The sequence below is a fragment of the Equus quagga genome, chromosome 3 (assembly GCF_021613505.1).
Source record: "Equus quagga isolate Etosha38 chromosome 3, UCLA_HA_Equagga_1.0, whole genome shotgun sequence".
NCBI lineage: Eukaryota > Metazoa > Chordata > Mammalia > Perissodactyla > Equidae > Equus > Equus quagga.
In genome coordinates this window covers 149,483,784-149,507,160 of record NC_060269.1, presented here as the reverse complement: position 1 = coordinate 149,507,160, position 23,377 = coordinate 149,483,784, and the positions used below count along the sequence as shown (strand labels likewise).

At 53.3% G+C, this 23,377-nt stretch overlaps 1 protein-coding gene across 2 annotated transcripts in view; it reads right to left on the bottom strand.

Moving 5' to 3' along the window:
- STK32B (serine/threonine kinase 32B) overlaps positions 1 to 23,377 on the bottom strand; it is a 337,777-nt gene that overhangs the window by 59,900 nt on the left and 254,500 nt on the right. For both annotated transcript variants that reach the window (XM_046656895.1, XM_046656896.1), the window contains exon 5: positions 4,179 to 4,216. In XM_046656895.1, the coding sequence (XP_046512851.1) occupies positions 4,179 to 4,216 (38 nt within the window). The remainder of the gene's footprint in view (positions 1 to 4,178; positions 4,217 to 23,377) is intronic.

The following is a 23,377-nucleotide window of genomic DNA, read 5'->3' as shown; positions in this document are numbered from 1 at the left end:
TTCTGCTCTTGCACAGCCCCACCCCTGACCCTGCTGGGTGGGACTCACCTATTTACCCTTCTGTGCCTCCCTCAGCCCTTGCTGCACCTTAGAACCACCTGGGAACTTTAAAAATGCCCACCCAGCACCCTCTCCTGCAAGATGAGTCAAGCGAGCGCTTGGTGGGCGCGGCCCTGGCATCAGCACTTTCTACAGTTCCCGGGTGACGTGCAGCCGTGGCTGAGAACCGCCACCTTAGACCGTGAGGCCCTTGACCACAGGGGCTCTGTGTCCTGCGGTCAACTGGCACAAAAATGAAGAATTGCTCTCCTGAACACAGAGAGGACGGGGGCTCCAGGGTCAGCGACCTTTGAACAAGGGCCCTCAATGACACAGCGTGAAACGCGGGCGCCGCGCTTCTGTGTCTGACTCTTGGCTCTTGGCCCAACTCTGGGGAAGTCGAGCTCCCATGTGGAACCTGTGCACGCGGCCCCTCCACTTCCGCCAGCCTGTTCCGGGTGACTGCATTAACGGCCACAGCCCCGCCCCCTCCCCGCATCACCCCTCTCGCCATGTCACTTTGCAGCGCGACCCCTACTCTGGGTTGGGTCATGTAACTTGCTTGGCCCCCTGCGATGTCAGCGAATGTGGCATAGGTGGAGGCTGGAGTGAGTGGGCTCTCCCTGCTCTGCTCCTGCTACGGGCCGTCCGGGGCTGGCCTGCCGGAGGGGAGCCAGGAGGAGCAGGGCTAAGGGCCCAGTCAGCCAGCCGAGGCCGCGTGCACCAGCCGGTGTGCACCAGCCGGCAGCCAGGCGACCCTCAGGGGTGCAAGTGAGCACAGCCAACGTCACCAGAGCTGCCTAGCTGACCCCACCTGACCTCAGTCTGAGGAGAAACCCTGCCTACAAAAGCTCACCCCACGGGCCCGTGAGCCGCCTCCATGCTCCTGGTTTGTGCCACTAAAGTCATGTGCTTGTTCATTACCCAGCCTTGTGGTACCAGCAGAAAATGAACGCACTGCCTCTCCCCTCTCTCCACGGCTTGAATCCCACTTCTTCAAGCTCCTTGCCCTCAGCCCCAAGCACACTCCACTCTTCTCCCTACACTGTCCTAAGATGCTAGCTCCTCCTTCAACTCCACTTTATCTCCAGGGATGGCCTCTCCCTGCTTTCGCTGCTGCCCCAGAGACCTGAAATCTCAGAGCAGACTTAAAGTGGTCGTCCTAGAAGATGAAACCCAGGCTGAAAGAGCAGAGAGCAGAGCGGACGCCGGGGGAGCAGAAAAGCTTGTGTGAGAGGCTTGGGTTTTGTGTAGCCAGCAGCTCTTGAATAGTATTAATAAAACATTAATGCGCTTACTTAAATTATGTTTCTATCTCATTGTAAACACAGCCAAATGAGATGGGTGATTTAAGTCTTTAAATAGCAACACACAGTTATTTGTTTTGTCAGCTGTTTTGTAACATTGTTAACAAAAGGTTAAGGGGATGTAACTATAACCTGGTGACTGTGGTTAGTAACACTGTATCGTATACTTGAAATTTGCTACAAGGGTAAATCTTAAATGTTCTCGCCACACACAATAAAAGGCAACTATGTGAGGTGATGGATGTGTAATTACCTTGACTGTGGTAATCATTTTACAACGTGTACACATATTAAATCATCACATTGTGCACCTTAAAAAATCACATTGTACAGCCTAAATACATATAATTTTTATTTGTCATCACACCTCAATAAAGCCAGAGGGGAAAAAAGGCAACAATGGGGAGGAAAAAAAAAAAAAAAAAAAAAGGAAAACCTGATAAGCATCTCCCATCATAAATCATGGAATTGAGGACCATGGCCACAGACTCCTCTCTTGTCCTTTTCTCCTAGGGGAGATTTGTGTGTTCTAAGAAGAATTCCCTGCTCCTGAATTTCTCTTCTGTGCTGCCTGAAAAGGCACTCATTGGATGTTAAATGTGGGCGAGGTATGAGCCACTCACTCCTTAGTATGAAATAGTGTACTCAGCGCTCTGTCTCAACACCAAGCAGATACACCTTGATGAAGTAGGAGCTCAGAGAAGAGGCAGGAGGGTCGATCCAGAGGCCCCTGGGGAGTGTGTGGGATGCTGCAAAGCCAGAGGGCAGTGTCAGGAGACTGTGTTAGCCAGTGGGAGGTGGCGAAGGATGGGGGGCTCAGGGAGTGGGGAGCAGATCTGGAAGGAAACTGAGGTAGGGCTGAGGAGAAGGGATGGACGGAGATCCGAGAGCTCAGGAACAAGGAAACACAGAGAAGGTTGCATGGGAGCATCTGCCCACCTGTCTGTTCCTGCAGCAGCATCCTCAGAGAGGAAAGGGCTGGATTAGTCCTATTAACTTGTGTTCCCACCTTTCAGGGCCCGCAAGGTCTTTGCTGAAAGGTCCCTCTCAGTCATCAGGGCAGGCCCCCGAGGATCCTGCCCAGAACCCTGCCCTCCAGACCCCTGGCTTCCTGGACAGCCCGCCAGCCTGGACAGGTCCCGCATGACCCAGCCTGTGCCTCTTCTCACCTCCACATCACCTGCTTCTGTGATCTGACCCTGCCCTGCCCTAAGCAGAGAGGGGACAGGGAGAGGCTGAGTCATCTTAGCCCTCCTATATACCTTTTACATCCTGGTACCATGATGGCTGCTGACCCTCATTGTCTTGTCTTAGACTTTCACCACCCCTGCAAGGCAGTATCACTTCTGTCTTACTACTGGGAAGGCTGAGACTCAGAGAGGTGAAGCGACTTGCCCGAGGATACACAGCTAGATGGGGGGGAAGGGGGGTCAGCTGGACTCCACATCTGGGGATCCTAACTTTTAGATTCAAACTAGGGATCTCGGTTTTGCTTCATCATCAGCCTTGATTCGCACCCTCAGCTCTGCCCAGTTCCCCTGGCACCTTAAGGCCATCCTTGACCTTCCACTAGGAGCACAGAGATGTCCACCCACTGCCCTAAAGCACTCAGTCTGGTTTCAGCATCTGGCAGGAGATTCGAGTCCAGATGGTCCCACCCACCACTCCTGCTCCAGCTCCCAATACTAAGTGGCTTCTACAACAAGGAAGGACACCCGAGAACGCTGGTGGCGGCACATACAGGATATCCTAGAGGGGGTTCGAGAAGAAGCCACCGCCTCAGCCTGTGGAGGTGGAGGAGGGGGCCCGGAGGAGCTACGTAGAAGAGACGGCAGACTCATCCTTGAACTATTCAGCAGCACCTCAGAAAAGTCCCCACGTGCTCACTCCAGCCCGCCCTCCCAGAAGCCCCTGGGGAGGAGCCCCTGAGCAACGTCAGCGAATTTAGTCTTCAAGGCAGCCACGATGGTCGGCTGAAAAGCTGCCGGTGGTCCCGACGGCGGTCGACTGTCTGGTCAGCCGAGCTGTGCAGCGCTGGGCTGGGCCCCGGACCTGTGGTCCTCAGACTTTGCTGGGCACCACATCCCCGGGCTGACACAGACCACAGGGTGGCCCCCTTGCTGAAACATGACAGATCTGGGCTTTGATTCTTAACAAACCCCCCAGGAGATACTAACAAGACCGAAGCTGCAGAGCCACCGACATGGGCCCCTGCTTCTCTGAGTGCAGTCCAGGGACCAGTAGCGCGGGCCCCACCAGGGAGCTGTTAGGAATGCAGAAGCCCAGGCCCGCCTCAGACTCCTGACTCAGCTTAACAAGATGGCCAGGCTTCACATGCACGGAAGCCTGGGATGCCTGGACGAGGGAAGGCTCAGTGGATGACTGATGATTGATTTCCGGCTCGAACACCATCGCATTTGATCCCCACGACAATGTGGCGGGTGAGCACCATTTTCCCAGTTGTGCAGAAGATGACAGGGAGGCCTGGAGAGGGGAGCGACTTTTCTGAAGCCGCAGGTTCACAGGTGGGGGAGCTGGGGTGGGAAACTCAGGCCTGTCCAACCCTCCATTTCACTCCCACTTCTCCCTGCCGTCCTCGCACCAGGACGTGAACAGCGATGTCTTCAGGAGTGAAACCTTCCAATACATTGGAGTGGACTCGCCGCAGGAGGACACAGACCAGAAACGGATGTCCATCCACCAGGATCGAAACAGAAACAGGCTCTCTGGTCAACCCTGAAATCCAGCTCACCAGGACCCCCACCCCACCAACTTCCCAGAGCCCCAGACTTCCCGCTGAAAGAGCCCGTACAGCGTTCAGAACAGGCTTACCGTGTTCATCCAGCAGTATGTTGTCTGGCTTGATGTCTCTGCAAGAGAAAACAAAGAAGCTGAAGATGCATTCCTGGAGATGAGCACATGACAAACGGGACGCTTGGGGACACGTGCCCGACAACACCCAGCCTGCTGGTCTCTCCCGGGACGTGAGGTGGCAGACAGCAGGCAGGGAGTCATCATGATGAGAAAGGAGCAGCTGCGTGCTTGCGTCCTTCCCTCTCCTGGGACTGCAAGTGGATGGTGTGAATATTTTTTCCTGAACGTTCTTAACAATTTCTGACCTTGTGACTCTCAGCAGGGACTGCTCATTGAGCACGTGGTCTCTGCCAGCGGGTATAGACAGCTCCCCTTCCTGATGTAATTTGGCCCTCCTGCCTTGCTACTTACGTAGGTAACCTCCCCGGGGTTACGGTCTCCGCTCCACAGAGGCGGGAACTGCGACCCAGGGAGGGCCTGTAACCTGTGCAGACCAGCAATTGGCACAGCCGACCCTCAGCCAGCGTTTGTATGGTCTGTGAGCCAAGACAGGCTTTTACATCTTTAAAGTGTTATCAGAACAAAACAACACACACATACACACGCATACACAAAGCGAAAACGTAAAAGAATGTACAACAGATATTAATGTGGCCCTCAAGCCCTAAAATATTTATTATCTGTCCCTTTACAGAGAAAACTTGCTGATCCCTTTGTAGGGTAATACAGTGAACCACATGCAGCTTAATCCGGGCTGCGGAGTTTCTGGAAAGTTCTGCTCTATGTCACCATCACAGCAAAGGGCCCTCGATCATAAATTGTGCTTGTTAAAGACGGGGCTTTGCTTTCTTCACCTCTGTACCCGGTGCTGCGCACGGCGTCTGTCACTAGCAGACACTGTCAAAAAAACCCCAGAGCTGGACGGCAGTTAAAGCGGTAAAAACAGGTTGTATTCGGGACTCACGCAATATGGAAAAGAGGCCGCAGGACAGAACTGGGCCCGGTTCCCAGCACAGCACGGACAAGCGGGGGTTTATAGCCCAGAGGCAGGTGGGGGCCAGGGGATGGAAATCCCTAAGAGGAAAGATCAGGCTGAGGGAGGATTGTGGCTAAAGCGACCAAGGAGGATTCTCGCTGCAGGCAGGCGGGGCACAGAGCCCCCTGGGGTGGGGGGTGGGGGGTGAGGAACCTCCTCAGGCATCCAGGGTGGGGATCCCAGCTAAACTGACTTAGCACGCTTTTTCTAAAACTGGACGACGCAGAGACCAACACGGAAGCCCAGAGGTCAAGGCCGAGTTGCAAAGGAGTTCAGAGGAGGCTGAGCGGAGTTTGGTCGAGGAGAGAATCTTCGTGAGCTAACAGGAAACTCAGATGAGAGAGGAAGGGGAGAACGCTTACAAAAGAAACACAGCCTTCAAGAAACTCAGCTGACATCTTCAACCCCGATTTACTCATCATTTACATGCATTCACGCTCCAAAGCTCTAGGTTAACACCACAGATTTTAGAAATGCAAGCCCCATTAGCTCATTGTAATAAATGTCACATCTTCTGAAACTTAATGACAGCTTTCCTCAAAATAAGAAGCGATTGCTCCTGCGTTTATCGAATAATAGTTCTACCTGAAAACACAGTGTGGTTATTTGTAATAATGTGAGGTGATGTCTATGGCTTTGGGGATGAAAGAAACACTCAACCTACATATTTAAATTGTTATTTTCATGGTGACTTTTCAAGCCCATGAATATTGACGAGCATCAAGTAAATGGGCCCCTGCTGCCAAGTTCGCAAACATCCAGGATGAACAGAGAGATAATTCGTGGCGGCCCCTTTGGGAGGATAAACTTGCGAACTTACAGAATTAAAACAAAAGGCGGAAGACCCAGAGCCAAGTGTTTGTGGATCAAAGCAGCGAATGCCTGGTCCCCGTCCTGGGCATCGCCCAGCAGGGTCTTTCAAGAAAAGGTGAGAAACGAAAAATAAAGACTTGTCAAGAAGGAAAACACGGCAGCAAATGTTGAAGCGCATCCTTTAAGGTGTCACCAGGGCTGGGATGACCCTGTTTGGGGCTTGGGGAGCAGGGTGGAAGGGCTGTGGCCTGGGGACTGAGACCCTGAAATGCCTGCGAGGGCCACAGCCCGAAGCGGACAGTGCCTTTCTGAGGTTCCTCTGCCTGCCCTCCTCTCCCTTCCTTCCTTCCTCTTGCCTCCCTTCCTTCCTCTGACCATCCCGTCTCCCTTTCTCCCACCTTCTTCCCTCACTCCTCCCTCTTTTTCCATCCCTTCCTTTTCTTTCCATGAACATTTCCCAAAGGCCTCCTCTGGGCAGGTCTGGGACTGCAGGGGTTGGAGAGGCTCAGGACCCTTCCAGAAGCTCAGACTCGGTGGGAGGGGAGACACGCAGGCTGGGCGCCGTCTGGCGGAGCAGCACAGAAGCAGGGGAGAGGGGGCCGCGGAGCCCCAGAGAAGAGGGGACAAAGGCAGCTGGAGAACAAATGGCCGGGGTGCACTCAGACGATAGGGACCAAGGTGACAGAGCCAATAAAAGATGGGGGGTGGCAGAGCTAAGGAGAGGTGGCCTCGTGTAGTGGGGTGAATGGTGTCCTCCTGGAATTTATGTCCACCCAGGACCTCAGAATGTGACCTCATTTGGAAACAGACCTTTGCAGATGGACTTAGTTAAGGATCTCAAGATGAACTCCTGGGTTTAGGGTGGGCCCCAAGTCCAACGACTGCTTTTCCCAAGAGAAAGGAGCTGGAGATCTGGACACACAGACACCAAGGAGAGAAGAGGCGGCGTGAAGCCAGAGGCAGAGACGGGAGTGATGCGGCCACAAGCCAAGGAGCACCTGGAGCCGCCAGAAGCTGGAGGAGGCAGGGGAAGACCCCTCCCGCCCTCCGAGGAGGCAGAGTTCTGCCGACACCTCACCTTCAGTCTTCTGGCCAGAACTGTGAGATGATAAATTTGTGGGGTTTTAAGCCACTGGTTTTGTGGTGATTTGCTTCGGCAGCCACAGGAAGCTAACGCACCTGGCAGAGCAGAAGGACAGCTGGTGGAGGAGGTGGGCAAGGCTCAAGTGGCAGCCAGTGTCCCCCGCTGACCACGGTGTGACCCGCAGCCACATCCAAAAGGCCCCTGTTCACGGTCTCTCATATCACAAGGACCAAACAGAGCACTTGTGAGCAGCTTATAAGCCAGACTCCACGGCTCCAGCGAAAGCGGTCGAGGTCCCCTCCCAGCCCCTCTCCCACAGTGGGGTGACCCCTGCCTGTGCTGCAGTTTCCTGTGTGGTGTGGATTAAATATCCGATACGTGCACCTGTTCCCTCCGTGCCAGCTCTTATCATGGAGGGGAATCAATGATCTGCAAGCATTTGTGGGACGTCCCCTCTATGGTCACTGGGGACACAACTGTGAACAAGACAGACCCAGCCAAGTGGAGCTTGTGTTCTAGGAGGGGAGACAGGCCAGGAAGCATGGGAATAAATGACATGATTGCAAGTTGGGACAAGTGCTTCGAGGGTCTAGAAGAGAGACCAGCAGAGGTCCTGCTTGATTTGCTCATCATTTACATGCATTCACTCTCCAAAGCTCTAGGTTAAAACCAGTAGGGGGTCAGGGAAGGACTTTCAGAAGACGTGGCATTAGGGTGACATTGAATGACAAGAAAGAGCCAGTCATGCACAACCCTGGGAGCAAGTTCCCATTTTGCAGATGAGGCAACAGAAGGCCGGGAGGGGAAATGATTGACCTGTGACATGCCTCTAGCCAAGGGGACATGATGAAGGTGACGGGGTCATCTCCCAGATTACATTATATAGCTGTCTTAGCAGACTGGAGTGAGGGGTCCTCCCTTGCTGGCTTTGAAGATGTGCACTGTCACATGTGTGGGCCACATGGCAGGGAACTGCAGGTGCCCCTAGGAGCTGAGAGCCAGCAAGAAAATGGGGACCTCAGTCCTGTAGCCACAAGGGACTGAATTCTGCCAACAACCGTGAGACCTTAGGAAAGACCCAGAAAGGTCCAGAAAGGAATGCAGCCCAGTGAATTGCAGCTTTGTGGCAACTTGAGCAGAGGAGCCAGCTGGGCTGCGCCCGGACTCCCGACCCATGGGAACTGAGGCAATACATGAGTTGTTTTAAGCTGCTAAGTCAGTGGCTATTTTTTACGCAGCAACAGTGATACACTAGCTGTATGATCTTGGGCAACCTACTCTGAGCCTCCTCCTCATCTGAAAACAGGAATAATAGCCCGTATCTGACTGCTGCTGGGGGTATGCAAGGAGGTGCTTCTTCTACGAGGCTTCGCACGGCTCCCGGTGCATAAGAGGTGCTCTTGAAAGGAGTAAGGGAGGACTCAGGGCAGATTCTTGAGCTTTCAGCAAAGGGACTTAGATTGCTCTCACAGGAGGCTCCCCAGGCAGACTCCTGCAAAGCCGCACGGAGGAGACGGAGAGCCTGAGTCATTTGGGATTTAATAAGAAAGCATTTAATGGGCAAAGCATCTTATCAGAACCTTTAGGTTAGCAGTTTCAGGACCATTTCCTCCAGTTCTATTCCTCACACTGATTGCATCTCAGCTCCAGCGTGTCATCCTGTTGCAAATGGGCTCGTAAGTTGAGAAAGCGCATTAGAAGCACTGCGTGCATGGGAGAGGCTGTGATGGCGTTTTCTGAGGACAGGCTCATAATTTCAGAGCTGGGCGAGATGACACTTTGATGGAAAGAATGTGTGCGAGGCCGTAAATCCCAGTTCTTGCTCTGGTATCATTCCCCAGCCCCGAAATAAAACAAAGCATAAAATGGGGTATTTTAAAAAACAGCACAGGAATCAGCCCAGAAATGGCTCTGACCCAGACCGCAGAGGACAGCCACGAGGACGTTAATGCTCATGTTGCTTTGCAGGGGGTGTCTGAGTATTCTGTGTTGGCAAGCTTATGCAGCAATAAAAACACATTAAAAACTTGATGGAGAATAGGCCACATTTGTGAAATGAAAATCTGTGGCTATTTTACCACTAGAGAAAGAAATACGCACTTTAACATGCATGAAGGTTGTAGGAAGAGGTGGAAAAAGAGATTCAGAGAGGGCCTCGCTGGCCTGTATTCAGGGCACACCGCCTGATCCGAGCCTCAGTTTCCTCAACTGTAGGACGGATAATAACATGAACTCCACATAGTTATGGTGAGGATTCGTTTCAATCATTTTCTTTTGCTCCTTGTTAAAGCACCTTAATCTACATCCTAATTACTGCAGGAACTTAGCTCCATTGTGTTCTGAAACACAAATTCGATAACGTCAGTCGTCTGATCCAGAAACTTCTGTAGCTCCCCGCTGTTCACCCAGGAACTGCCTTTAGGGTATTGCTGGCAGGACAGGTGACAGGACTAAGAGTGGTCAGCTCTGAGGCAGAGGAGACCAGCCTGGCTGGGGTGGTGGGTGGAGCTGTCGGATGAAGGGAGATGAGTTTGGAGAGGTGCGTTGAGACCACATGAGGGGTTTTATTTGATCGAGAAGGCAAATTTAGTTTGCTAGACTTAGGAAGGAATTCTTGGGGTTTCCTTCTAGTCAGGCTGAATACTGGATGATTGATTTCGCCAAGGATGTACGAGAGCGGCCAGCACCGTGGCAGGCCCACAGGAGGCAGGCTGGTTGTTAAGAGCAGAGGGAGCAAAGACCTTTCGGTACTGAGGCTGGGCTGACTGTGCACTGGGGAGGATGGCGGAGGCGTCTGCTGGGCCTCAGGGGAATAGGCAGGAGTCACCATGGCTGTTGAGCTCTGTCTTGGCCAGTTTCAGGGGGCCTCGCACCCACCCACCAGTGAGCTGATGTGGGACAGGAAGCAAATGAACTTGGTTCTTGCATTTTGGAATCTCTCGCCATATTGGCACGGAGTGTTCTAGAAACAGGGTAGCGATTATGAAACGACACGTCCTTGCTACATGTTAAATATTACTTTTTTCTCCCTCTCTCTCCTGTTTTCTGTAGAGGGCAGGGACTACCCACAACACCCAGCCCCTAACATGATGCCCTCACATTAACAGCAGTACTGGTAATATTGACAGCTAACCTTTATCGAATGCTTCTCGTGTGCCTGGCACGGTTCCGAGCATGTCACGTGGACCTGACATGTGGTGTGGCTACCCCGTATTGGGGACCACGGGCAGCACATTATCTGGCAGCTCGCCTAATTCCAACACAGCGTAGAGGCATGTATCATATTATTTGTATCTTAGGATACATTTCTTTATTACAACATTCACGTACAAGGCTGCATTTCTTTTTTAATACGACCCGAATGACTTTACAAGGCATAAATCTGAGCCTGTCCCTTCTTACATAAATCCTTTTAATGGCCCTCAGGTACCTGTAGTGTTGGTGGGCAGACTCTGGATCCCATGTTCTAATATAATCGTGAAAATAAAAAATGAACACTGAGATGTGGTTGTCAACTTTCAAATCCATCAACTGAGGGCATCAAAGACAACTACCAGGCACTATGATTGGACTTGCACAAAAAGAGGGGAAAAGGAGCCATTTTACCCCAGAAGAGTCATGAGGACACAATTTCAGAATAGGGCACAGTTGTCACTGGCCCCACGCCCCTTTGCGGACAAGTTTTTCGAAAGCACTGACCAAAGGCCAGAGTCCAGATTCTTCAGGCTTTTCCTGATCTGGCCAGTCAGCCTAGCCCCTGCTCCTTGTGGCCCAGGGACACGAGACCAACTCTGGTTCCCCAGCTTTCCCCGGTCCAGTCTCTTCATGGCATGCCCTCCTCCCTACTAAACCCCCTGCCGGAGGTTTTAGCACACAGCGCAGTTGCAATCTCCTCCTGGAATACTGTAGCGGGTCAAATGGTGTCCCCCCAGGTCCACGCCTACCTGGTACCTGTGAATGGGGTGTCATGTGGAAACAGTGTTTGTGCCGAGGTAATTGAGTCCAGATGAAGTTGTACCGGTTTAGGGTGAGCCCTAAATCAAATAACTAGCGTCCTTCTAAGCAGAGAGGAAAAGATACAGGTCCACACAGAGACGAAGGTGACGTGCAGACAGAGGTGGGGACTGGCGGGACAGATCTACAAGCCCAGGACCGCCAAGGACTGCCCGGGGTCACCAGAAACCTGGAGCGGGGTATGGGGCCGAGTCTCCCTCAGAACCCGCAGAAGGAATCACACATGCCAACATCTTGATTTTGGACTTCTGAACTGCAAGACAGTAAACGGATGTTGTTTTAGGACACCCAGTTTGTGGTACTTAAGCACTGCCCCCTCTGGCCCACGGCCCACGGCCCACGGCCCACGGCCCACCCTGCTTCCCTGTGTCCAGCCTGATGTCACAGCTCGGCCTTGGTCATTTACTCACCCCGGCTGTTCCAGGCCCTTTTCATGCGCCACTTCATTTATCCTCATACGACCTGAACCAGTGCCCCAGGGCTGCTGTAACAAATGACTACGAACTCAGTGACCCCAAACAACACAGATTCAGTCTCTTACAGTCCTGGAGGCCGGAAATCCAAAGTAAGGCTGCAGGGACTAAAATCAAGTGTCAACAAAGCTGAGTTCCTTCTGGAGACTCTGGGGAGTCCCCTTGCCTTCCCAGCTCCTGGAGGTGCCCTCATGCCTTGACTGGTGGCCCCTTCCTCGCATCACTCCAGCCTCGTTTCCCTTGTCACATCTCCTACTACTGACTCTGACCCTCCTGCTTCCTTCTGATGAGGATGCTTGGGGTTATACCGGACCCACCTAGATAATCCCGCATAGTCTCCCATCTCGTGATCCTTAACTTAATCATATGTAGAAAGTCCCTTTTGCTGTGGAAGGTGTCATATTCACAGGTTTGCGGCATCTCTGGGGGCCATTATTCAATCTACACGTGTCCTCCTACAAATTCATACATGGAAGCCCTAACCCCAGCACCTCCAAATGGGCCTGTATTTGGAGACAGGCTCTTTAAAGAGCTGATGAAGGTAAATTGAGGTCAGCAGGGGGCCCTGACCCAATCTGACAGGTGTCCTTGTAAGAGGAGGAGATCAGGACACAGACACACGGAGGGGTGACCAGGTGAGGACACAGGGAGAGGACGGCCATCAGCAAGCCACGGAGGGAGGAGCCTCAGGAGAAACCAACCCGCCCACACCTGGAGCCGGGACTTCCGGCCTCCACAACTGGGAGAAAATAGATTTCCGTCGTTTAAGCTGCCCCGTCTGTGGACTTTTGTTACGGCAGCCAGAGCAGACTAACAGAGGTAGGCAACATTATTAACCCTATTTTACTGGACAATAAAACTGAGGCTGAGAGCAGTGAAACACTCCCTGAAGTCACAGTCAGTCCGCGGACGAGCCAGGATATGCCCGTGAGAGACCCCTGACTTGATTTAAAGGCACGGAGGCAATGTTTTAGATGTACACAGCCTACTAAGGTAGCTCTTTCTTGCATCTGGCTTCAAATTCCAGGCTGCAACTTAAATCCTTTTCCTCTTGCTTTATTCTTTGGGGGAGGAAGTGCATCCGGTCAAGTCACGCTTGGGGGTTGCTGGTTTTTCTTTAATTCTGCAAAGAACAAACATCAGCATGGCTGGCATTGATTAAGTCAGTTCAAAAGCTGTGCCACTCCATGGGGCCTGGATGTGAACTTGGTTATAAGGCAGTTGCATTCAGCTAATTATTCCCAAGTGTATCTCCCGGAGATTTTAAAAAGATTTCAGGGTTCACAAACATGCTCAAGGATGCACCGGGTTCAGTGAATTCCTTCATGGGTGGGTGAGCCCCACAGCACAGCCCTCCCCCCCCGGGCACAACGAGGGGTCACCTTGCCAGGAGGGCAGGAAGAGTCCCCCAAACCTTCGCAGATCCACCTAGCTCAGTGTTCTTTCTTTCTAGCTGCTCTTAGAACACTGAACTGCAACCGTCTGTCCATGAGTCAGCCTCCTCCGCCAGACCGTGAGCTCCTCGAGGCCAGAGCCAGTGCAGCAGCATTTGGAAACCACGAGAGAGTGTGGAAGGCTGGGACGCATGCCCGCGGCCCTGCAGTGACTGTGAGACAGCTGTGATGATGGGTAAGCCTTTGAGCCCTTCACACGTGACAACAGTTCAAATCCTTACTCTGCTACAGCGTGGGTCTCAGTTTTCCTCATCCATAAAATGGGGACAAAATGAAATAGTGTATGTAAAGGACTTAGCTCAGTTTCTAGCATATAGTAGGTGCTCAATAAATGGTGGTCATTTCCCCCACTCTGACCCACCCCTACTTAGCAGGGAGTTCAGAGGGCAGAAAGAAAGGAAGAGAGAAGAGTTGAGCCAAAGTGACTATGGCCATCTCTCACATTTGTGCAGTTTAACATTTCACAAACCCCTCCCCATACTGTAGTTCATTGAATCCACCCAACAGCCCTGGAGAACCAGCATTATCTTCTTTCTATGCACGAGGAGACTGCAGCCTAGCAAGGTGAGTGGCTTCCCATGGTCACAGTTCAAAAGTGGCAGCAGCAGGCTTTGAACCCAGCTCCCCTGATGTCCATCTGGTGCTCTTTCCTTCCCACTTTCTGGAGGGGCAGAGACATTAGCGGGCAGAGCACTCGACCGCCCTGTGCAGGCCCTGTGCGTGCCCATCACGGTCCCCGCGTCTGTGCACAGGCTCATCCCTGTGCCTGCAGCCGGCAGCTCCCCCCAGTCTCCACGGGGCCAATCCTCTGCAGGCATTGGCTCTCGCTCAGCCGTCAGGCCCTCTGAAAAGCCCTCCTTGAAGGCCTCCATGGACCAGCTCGCTGTCCTGCACTTTCTCGTTGCCAGCACTCTACTGTCACAGCAGCAACCACGATCGGTACATGTGTTTGTGTGATTATCTGATTGATGCTTTCCTTTCCCATTAGGCTCTGAATCCATGGAAGCTGGGCCCACGCCTGGATCTGCAGCCCTGGCATGGTGCTGAGCACACGTTAGGCGTTCGACAAGTACTGATGGATGGAAACCCATCAGGAGGCCCTAGGCGGACGTTGAGTCCAGAGGTCCTGAGAGAGGCCCAGGTGCACACGGCCAATGAGTGACAGGTCCCTGTGTGGCGCTCTGGCCCCCGGTACAGCCAGGGGACAGCCCCCCACACTCCCGGCTTCCCCCCGAGACCATGGCCTAGCTCCCATTTTATTTCACTCACTTTTGGCATCTTAAAAACTACTGCAATGATGTGGGTCCTGCATTTTCCTCCCAGATTCAGTCCTCTTGGTGGGCTCCTAGGCTGGGCCTGAAGCCCTGTGAATCTTCACGAGCCCCACGGTGCCCCCATGGTACCCATTCTCCACATTTCTGTTAAGATGTCCAGACAATAGGCCTTATGTTCTTAATCTCAGAATTCTTAATCCCAGAATTACATTCTTGATCTCAGAATTCCTTTCTGAGGAAAATGTTGGAAAGAGTTCAATTCCACAGTAAGGCTTAATCTTATTATGTGCACATTGATTCCTATTGGGATGCGGGAGCCCTGGGGCCAGGGGAGGACTGCTCGCCATCAGGAATAACCCTGCCATTTTCCAGATGAAGAGAGTAACGTTCAGAAGAGTCGAGTAATTTCCTTGAGACTCTGGGAAGTTAGCACCAGAGATGGAATTTGAATTTTGCTTTCTGACTGCTGTAAATTTCTTAACGGCGTGGATTTTACATGAGTCTTTGAGAAAGGTATTTTAGAGCTAAAAGGAACCTACGAAATAATTGTGTTTATTATTAATAATTGAGAGGTTTAACTTCTTGCTCTAAATGACAAATATGTCCACTTTAGATCTGGGCTCAGGTCTGGGTTGATCTTTCTTGTGGCCTGTGCTCTTTCTACCATCACGAATTTGCTTGTCCTGCTTCTATCACTTTCCTATTACCATCCACACTTCGGACCACAGTTTCTCACCACATGCTATGCAGGGGCCCTGGGCTCATGTTTGAGAGAGGGGATAAATGGGCAAAGATAAAAACGTATACCATATACATTTCAGGGGGAAAATACAGGGAGAATGTTAGAGGATGCTGTTTGAGAGAGATGACTGGGAAGAGGTCCCTGGAGGATGACGATGCCAGAGGCCTTGAGCTGTGCTGAGCCAGGTGGAGAAGCATGGGGGGCTGGTGTAGGGGATGCAGCGAGGAGGGGAGAGGAGATGCAGTGAGGAGCGGAGAGTGGCTGGAACCCTGGATATTTACTCCGAGTGCGAGGAAACGTCCCCGGGAGGGGATCCCGGAGGAGGAGAAGGCCATGATCCCACTGCACATCACAGCTCGTCTCCACAGCGGCCCTGGATGAGCACAGTTACTTCCAGTCTCCAGCTGAAGAACCTGAACCTAATAATGATCAGGAATTTGCCCCAAACAGGGCTGGCCTCTGCAAAAACCCCCCTTCCCCGAGGTAATCACTCCCATTTGCAGGAGTAGAGAGGGGGCCCCAGAACTTCTGGAAAAGCACGGCGCCTCTCCCCTCCTAGCACTCACAGCTCACCATGGTCACCGGCCTGGGACCACTAGGACTGATCCACCCTGACTGTTGTCCCTTTTATGTTGGGACCAGGATCCAGGCCATCCCTCACCCCCTGGAATCCCGTCCCCTCCCCTGAGCTCTTCCCTCCCCTCCCCCTTCTGGAACTCATGGCCAGCATCAGCCCTCCCTTTGACCGTTTTCCTCACCTCCTGCTCTAACCCACACCTGGCTGCCCTCCAAGGACACGGTGCCCATCACCCTGGGAGCTCCATGCCGAAGAGGGCAGGTGGTCCCCTCGCTCCCCATTGCCCCTGTCCTGCCTTCTGCCTAAACGCTACCATCTTTGAGGATGGGCATCCGATCACACCGTCTCGTCCCTCCCCCGCTGCAGTCCCCTGTGGACACCAGGACAGGCCTCACCGGTCCTGGAGGATTCAGCTCCACCCTCACGCCTCTCCCCCATCGGACCCCAGGCGTGAGCGCTGGTGATGCAGCAACCACACGAATGGGCCCACAGCCTCTTCGGTTCCTGACCTCTCTTCCTGCAAAGACCTCCGTCCTCACTCTGCCTCACCCACTCACTCCCACGGTCACACCCGAGACCTTGTCCTTTCCAGTGACCGCCCCCCTCCCCACCTCTCAGGCATCCCACTCTCGAACCACCCACAGCCATCTTCCAGCTCACTCCTCCTTTCCATCCCCTGCCTCCTGCAGCTCTTCAACCCCACCGGCACCCACAGGCCAATGATCCTTCTACCTTTGCGGTCCACCCTGTCCGGCATCCCCAGCTGGAAGCCCGTGGTCCCCCACCGACGTCCCTCTTCCCACACACCCTCGGCTCCCGTGCCCGTTTTGCCAGGCAGAATCCAAACCCTGTTAAATTCTGCTTCCTGATGACTCTGCTTCTGCGTGCACCCGGCGGAACGCGGCTTGAGAAAGAACCACCACAGCCACAAGTCTCCCTCTCAATCCTGACCACACCCCTGTGCCCCAACTACATTCTCATGTCCCTTCATGTCACGCTTTGGTGACTATTTTATATCTTTCTCTCTTCAACACCCAACACCTTCTGTCCCAAAGCCCCGGTGCCACCACTGCCTCCTGTCTGACACCCGCATCCTCCGTGTCCCCCTTCTTTCCTAGTCCTTCTCATCCCAGCAGCCAGAGGGGGGCGCCCTCTGCTCACAACCCCTCCTGCCTCCTCTGCAGAATAAAACCACCCACTTACAAAGGCCTCCTGGCCCGACCTCTCACCCTCCCTTCTCTCACCCATGCAGCCACGGGTCTGCCATGCCAAGCAAGGTCCCACACACAGCCTCTGCCTTGCTGCCCCCTGCCTGGAAGCCCTATTCCCTGATATCCATGTGAGTCCCTCCGTCTCTCCTGCTGGCTGCCCAGCTCCCCGGCACTCCCTATTGCTCACCCTCCCTTATTTCTCTCCATACCCTCTCACCACCTGACATTTTGCTCATTGACTCACTCTTGGTCTCCTCCCCCAATTAGGATGTAACCCCATGGCAGCAGGGACATTTGCCCCCCCTGCTGTACCACCAGGACTTAGAACAGTGTCTGCCACAACACACACTCGGGAAACTGTTGTTTGGATGGTTGAAAGGATGAAAGGCTTAGCGCTCAGGACTACCTGCCTCTGAGTCCTTCACCTGTTTCTCAGGGCTCGTCCATAGTCCACGGCTTCAGAAACAAGGGTCCTTATGACCAACGCAGTGTCCCAGGCCCCACCCTGGAGCAGTCACGGCCTCAGATTCTGTGGGCGGGGCCTGGGAACCTGCCTTTTCGATAAGCCCCAGTGCAATTCTGACGTCTCCTGGGGTTGGAGAACCCTGCTCTGCTTATGGGGCAAGACAGATATCTGAGCTGGCTCACGATGGGAGGCTGCATTCAGGGGAGGCTCTTGTGGGAATTCTTAGTCTCCAACCCCTGGCATGTAGGCACAGCTTCTTTAAAATACAGGGCCCAGTGGTGGGCTCTGACTCCCTTGGGAGCCAGTTAGGATGACTGTGTGAGAGCTGCTGAGCCCCACGGGCTCCCTGGGAGCAGGCCTGTTCAGTTTGATTGGCGTGATGGGGGAGGGGAGGACCACCCCTGACTCTAGCACGGATGTGGCGAAGGAGGGAGGCAACGGGCTGTGTTAGCGGAGCTCTATAGCAACCAGCCGCAGCAGGTACCCATCAATCAGCTGGTAAAGGAAACAAGCTAACACTCCCCAGCGCACACCCACCCTCCCACCCCTGGGCGCCGGCAGGGCCCCGGGGGAACCTCAGGAGGGATTTCCCTTCCCTGATTTTACTAGGGATGTGGGAGCCCTGGTTAGAAAGCAGTCTATGTGGAGCATTACAGTGAATTAATATTTCAAGAGTTGCTATTTTAGGGCCCAATCTCTCCGTGTGAGGATTTCATCCAAGGGGGCATGCTGCCAGAATGTGTGAGAATCACAGAGTCCCAGGCTGTCAACCCGGGAAAGGACCTTAAGTCTCTCTGAAACCAACTAGCTCTGGTCTCGTCACCTCTCTGAGCCTCCGTTTCCTCATCTGTGAAGTGGGATAATCATCAGGTCCACCTCCTGGGATCGGTGCAAGGATTAAATGCAATGAATTAAGTTAAATGCAATGAATTGAATTAAATGCAATGAATTAAATTAAATGCAATGAATCCTACAAAGAATTAGCCCAGGCTTGGCACATGGTGAAGTAGTAATTAATACACCAAAAAATTTAAAATGCTCAATTTAGAAATAAAAAAACCGTGGCTGGGAGGAAGGAAATGCCAGAAAGCAGCAGAACTGAGACCAGGATGGAAAGCTGGGGTCTCTTTGCTGCAAGCTGTTGAGAATCATGCTCCTGGGGCAGCCTTAGGAGGCCACGAGGAGGGATGGAGGGACCCTCTATCACGTCTCCCTCCGCTCCTCCCACCCAAGGGAGAGGAGGACACAGCGAGAGGAAAGCTTCATAAGATCTGAACAGGGGGCCCGCATGTTCCTTTTGCACGGGACCCCACCAATTATGTAGCTAGTCCTGCTTTTACCTCCAATCACATCATCCTTACACCATGCTGCAAGGTGGCTGAGTGGCTTCATAGGGCAGTGAAGAACCGGAGACCCAGAGAAGTTAAGAAGGCTACTCATAGTCCAACAGCATGTTGTCATCACCATCATCATCATCGCCATCGACATTATCCTCATCATCATCCCTGGTAGCCTGCCCCACCCTCCGCTCTGTCCCGTCACCCAGGACACATCTTGGAATGCAGTGATACAGCACAGATGACCACGTTTGTCATCTGTTGTCTTTTCACCCCTCATCTCCCCTACTGGAAAGTAACCTCCGAGATCTGTCCGCTCTTTGCCCGTAAGAGAGCGGTGCCCAGCACACGGGACACTCTGCACACGCTGCGGGACGAGGGCACGGAACCCATGCTCTCCCAAGACTCCACTGCCAGGAAGTGAGCTGTTACTCTAAGTCTTTTCTCTTGGCTAATCTTTACAACTTTACAACTTACGAAGGACGATCGTCCCCATATGATGGATGAGGAAACTAAGACTTAGAGAGGCTAAGTCCCCAGCTCACATTGTTCATTAGTGGCAGAGCCAGGCTTCGACCCTGCGTCTCTCTGGGGCCCCTGGAGGGAATGGCTGCCCACGGTGTCCTCGGCCGACTGGGGGCCATAACGAGCAGCAACCTGCTCGTCTGTGGCTTGAGCACAAGAACAACCCCATGCTCCCAAGGGGTTTCAGATGAAATGAGATGATGTGAGCGCAGCATCACGTTGGGTTCTGACCACCTTTGTCCCCAGCAACCCTCCCATCATCCTTGACAAGTCTCTGTCACCGCTTGCCTGCCCTGCCCCGAGGTGTAGATTTCAGGAAACAGCACGTGGATTATTTGAATTATTTTCCTGAAAGCTGCCTGGCCCCGGCCTGCCACCACCTGGCTCCTCCCTTACGTCCCTGAGATCCTCTTAATGTGCTGTGGGCAGAGGTTCTGGCAGCAGGCGTCTGGGTTTGAATCCTGGCTCCAAGACTCACTAACCGAGTGCAGTAAGGTGAGCCGCAGGAATGAGGATGACGACCCTACAGCTGACACTTACTGCGCCCATATTGTCCGGCACTGTCCACGGCCCTTTACGTACGATCTCATTTGATCCTCACAACAATCCTATGTGCTAGAGGGTACTGTCACTCTCATTTTATAGATAAGGACACTTATACCCAGAGACTTTGAGTGACTTGCCCAGGGTCACCCAATGTGATGGTTAATTTTATGTGTCGACTTAGCTGGGCCATAGTCCACAGATATTTGGTCAAACACTATTCTGGATGTTTCTGTGAGGGTGCTTTTGGATGATTTCAACATTTAAATTAGTAGAATTTGACCAATCAAGTAGGTGAGCCTCCACAATGTGGGTGGGCCTCATTTAATCAATTGAAGGCCTGACTGGAACAAAGACTGACCTCTTCTAGCACAAAGAAATTCTACAGCAGATGGCTTTTAGGCTCAAACTGCAACTATTCCCTGGGTCTGCAGCCTGCCGGCCCACCCTGCATCTCCACAACCAATTCCAATGGGAATTCCAATGGGAGCCAATTCCTTAAAATAAATAATTTCTCTCTCTAAAGACAGACAGACAGACAGACAGATAGTGAGTGGGTGGGACAGGCTCGTTGACCAAGTCACCCTCACCTTAAACACAAGGCTTTTCCGTCTACAATATCAGTTCACAAAATTAGACATCAGTACAATTTCCACATATCTTCAAAGCAACACCCTTCTGTTTCATAGCATAATTTCTGTGCAGAAGTTTGGCCTTTAGTGTTTTCTTGGGCAGCACTGGAGAGGTCTGGGTGGGGCGGGAGGGAAGCCAGGGCCTGGATTAGATGTGGGGGGTGGGGTGCATGGCCACGGGGGCCAGGGCGGCTCTGGCTCTGACGCAGCCCACTCCCTCCCGTTTTCTTTTTTATCTGCTGAGAGGGGAGATAATGAAATAGCTTGCCTCCAGCTGCAGGATAGGTCTGGTTAGGGCGGCTTCACCAGAATAATAAACATATTCAAATTGCTCCCAGAGGCAAGAGCTGTGGGATCTGCCACTGCCTCTGGGGCAGGGCAATGTGACCCTGTGATTCAGGCAGCCCCCATGTGAGCGTGGTTTCATGATGTCCTGTCTCAGACAAGGTGGCTGCAGCTGCAATCTGGGCAGTGAGATGCCATCAGCCCCGGGGGTGTGCTCTGCACTGTTCTCATCATCAGAGGCATCTCCGGGATGATCCTAAAGTTCCATCTCAGGCACAAGGAGGAGAAGGCACGAGGCCCGCCTCCCTGGAGGAAAGGACCTCAGGCAGCTGGCTTTGAGGGGCCGGATCCAGGGGCTGTGCCGGCTCGAGGCCCCAAGGATGCGCCAGAGGGACTAGCCCTGGGTGTTAGTCAGCTCAGGCTGCCCTAACAAAACCCTACAGTCAGGCGGCTTAACAACAGACAGCTGCTTTCTCTCAGCCCTGGAGGCTAGAAGTCCAGGTGTGGGCGGGTTCATTTCCTCTGAGCCTCTCTCCTTGGGGCCGTCTTCTCCCTGTGTCCTCACCTCGTTGTCCCTCTGTGTGTGTCTGGGTCCTGATCTCCTCTTCTTAGAAGCACACCAGTCAGACTGGATCAGGACCCATTGTAGTGACCTCATTTTAACTAAATGACCTCTTTAAAGAGCCCGTCTCCAAACACAGTCCCGTTCTGAGGTGCTGGGGTTAGGGCTTCCACTCAGGAATTTTCAGGGACACAATTCAGCCCATAACCCCCTCCCGTGTGACCCTGTGAAGAGAAGAGAACCCTCCGGGCCTCGGGCCTCCTCTGGACACGGTTATGGGGGAAGAAGGCCCATTCCCTGAGCTCAGGAAGGCGGCCCACAGTGGGCACAGGATGAGGGCGCCAGACCGTGGACAGAGCAGAGGGATGGAGGTCGAGGATTGAGCGAGGGTGAGGACTGAGGAACAGAGCCAAGGGGGCCCTGGGGAAAGGTCTGGGGAAAAGGGGATGGGGTGGGAGGCAGCCAGGGTGGCACAGAGGCTAGTGCACCTGGGTTCAAACCCAGCTCTGCCAGTTCTCTCAGAAGGAACACAGAGTACCCAGTTAGAGCCTCATAGCCGGTTACTCTCCGTCCGGCCATCACCGCCCACCAGCAAAGGTGGGGAGGAGGAAGCCTGGTTCAGGGTGAAATCCTGGGGTTTCCTCCCCCTGGTGCTCACTTCTCCCTAACCTCGGTGTTGACCCCTGAAATCTCTTTGGGAGCTCACTACCACCATGGCCCAGGGCTGCCCAGTGGCTTTACCACTCTGCACAGTGTGCCATCAGCCATCTCCTGGATCTCACAGTGGCCAGGCAGAATTGTTGCTGCTTTTGCATGTGAAGCATCTTCCACTCAGGGAAGGGCAGCAACATGCCATGGTCCTGAGCCAGGGAGGGAGGGTCAGAGGCAGGAATGAAGCCCGTGGCTTCAGGATGGGGCCCCCTGGACACTCCCAGTCACAGCTCCACCTGCTGGGCCAGTGTTTCTCAAAGCAGGTCCCACCAACCACAACTGGCACCACTATCTGCATGCTGATTCCAAACGCAGCCTCCAGGCCCCTGACCCGGACACAGACTCGGGGGACCGGACCGGTGGTCTGCTCCGTTGGTGTCCATCTGCACCCTCAAGTCTGAGAACCATTACGACGACCTTTCGTTCCACTCCCCGTCCACCAGTTCCTCCCTGCCCTGTTCCATCCCGGCTCAGCCAGTGTCTCACCAAGTGGGCGCCGTCACCAGGGGTTGCCTGAGTATTTCAGGTGCTGCACGGACAGGACACTAATGGACATTTCAGTTCTCTTAATTCTCCTGATCATGTCAGGGAGAAAGCCCAGGGACCCCCTAGAACCAAGGCTGATTTGGTACATAGATCGGCACAATCAGCATAAAAATACAGAGAGCTGGCAGCAGGCAGAGGGGCTGTGGGGGTGCTTGGGGGCAAGCAGCCGCTTCTCAAGATTCACTACAGTGGAGCCATTTTAAATGGAGTCGCAGCTGCGTTTCCAGAGAAACTGCCTGGCTGTCTTAAACCTTGAGCTGGGCTGAACCTGTGGACTGGGCCAGAATGGCAATTGTTTATAAGTAATTGTGTAAGAGGTCAGCAGGAGAACGGACATCCTGGTCACAAAGATTGAGGATGATGGGCTTTCCGAAGGTGGAATCAGCTGTCAATCAACGTTCAGCCAAGACTAGCTCTCTGCCTCCACCTCCAATGAGCGTTCTCTGTGATCCGACCCCCCTCTTTGCCTTTAAAAGCCCCTGACTTTTACTCCCTAGTGGGACCCTATTTGAGTTTCTACCTGAATCTGTGCTCCTCGAATTGCAACTCTTTGATCCCAAGTAAACGCTTTGCCTCTCAGCCTGGTTTCTGCTTTTGCAGGCTGACACCTTCTCAGGGTGGGAGGGCTCAGCAGAGGCTTCCTGGATCTGAGAACTCACTAGAAGCAGGAGAGGCGAGGGGCTCTGGGCAGACTGGGCAATGCCACGAGCACCACGAGCAGGTGGGGGTGGTGGAGGTGGACAGGGGTGCACAGGGCAGGGGGCAGGGGCATGAGGCTAAGCTGGGAGGCAGCACAGAGCTGATGAGGAACAGGGCTTTTTGTAGAGACCTGCGGAGAAGCCACTGGAGAATTTCTAACACAGTCGTGACTTGTTAATTTAGCATTTGCAAAAGACCATGCTGGACAGCAGCATGTGGAGGATAAAGGGGGA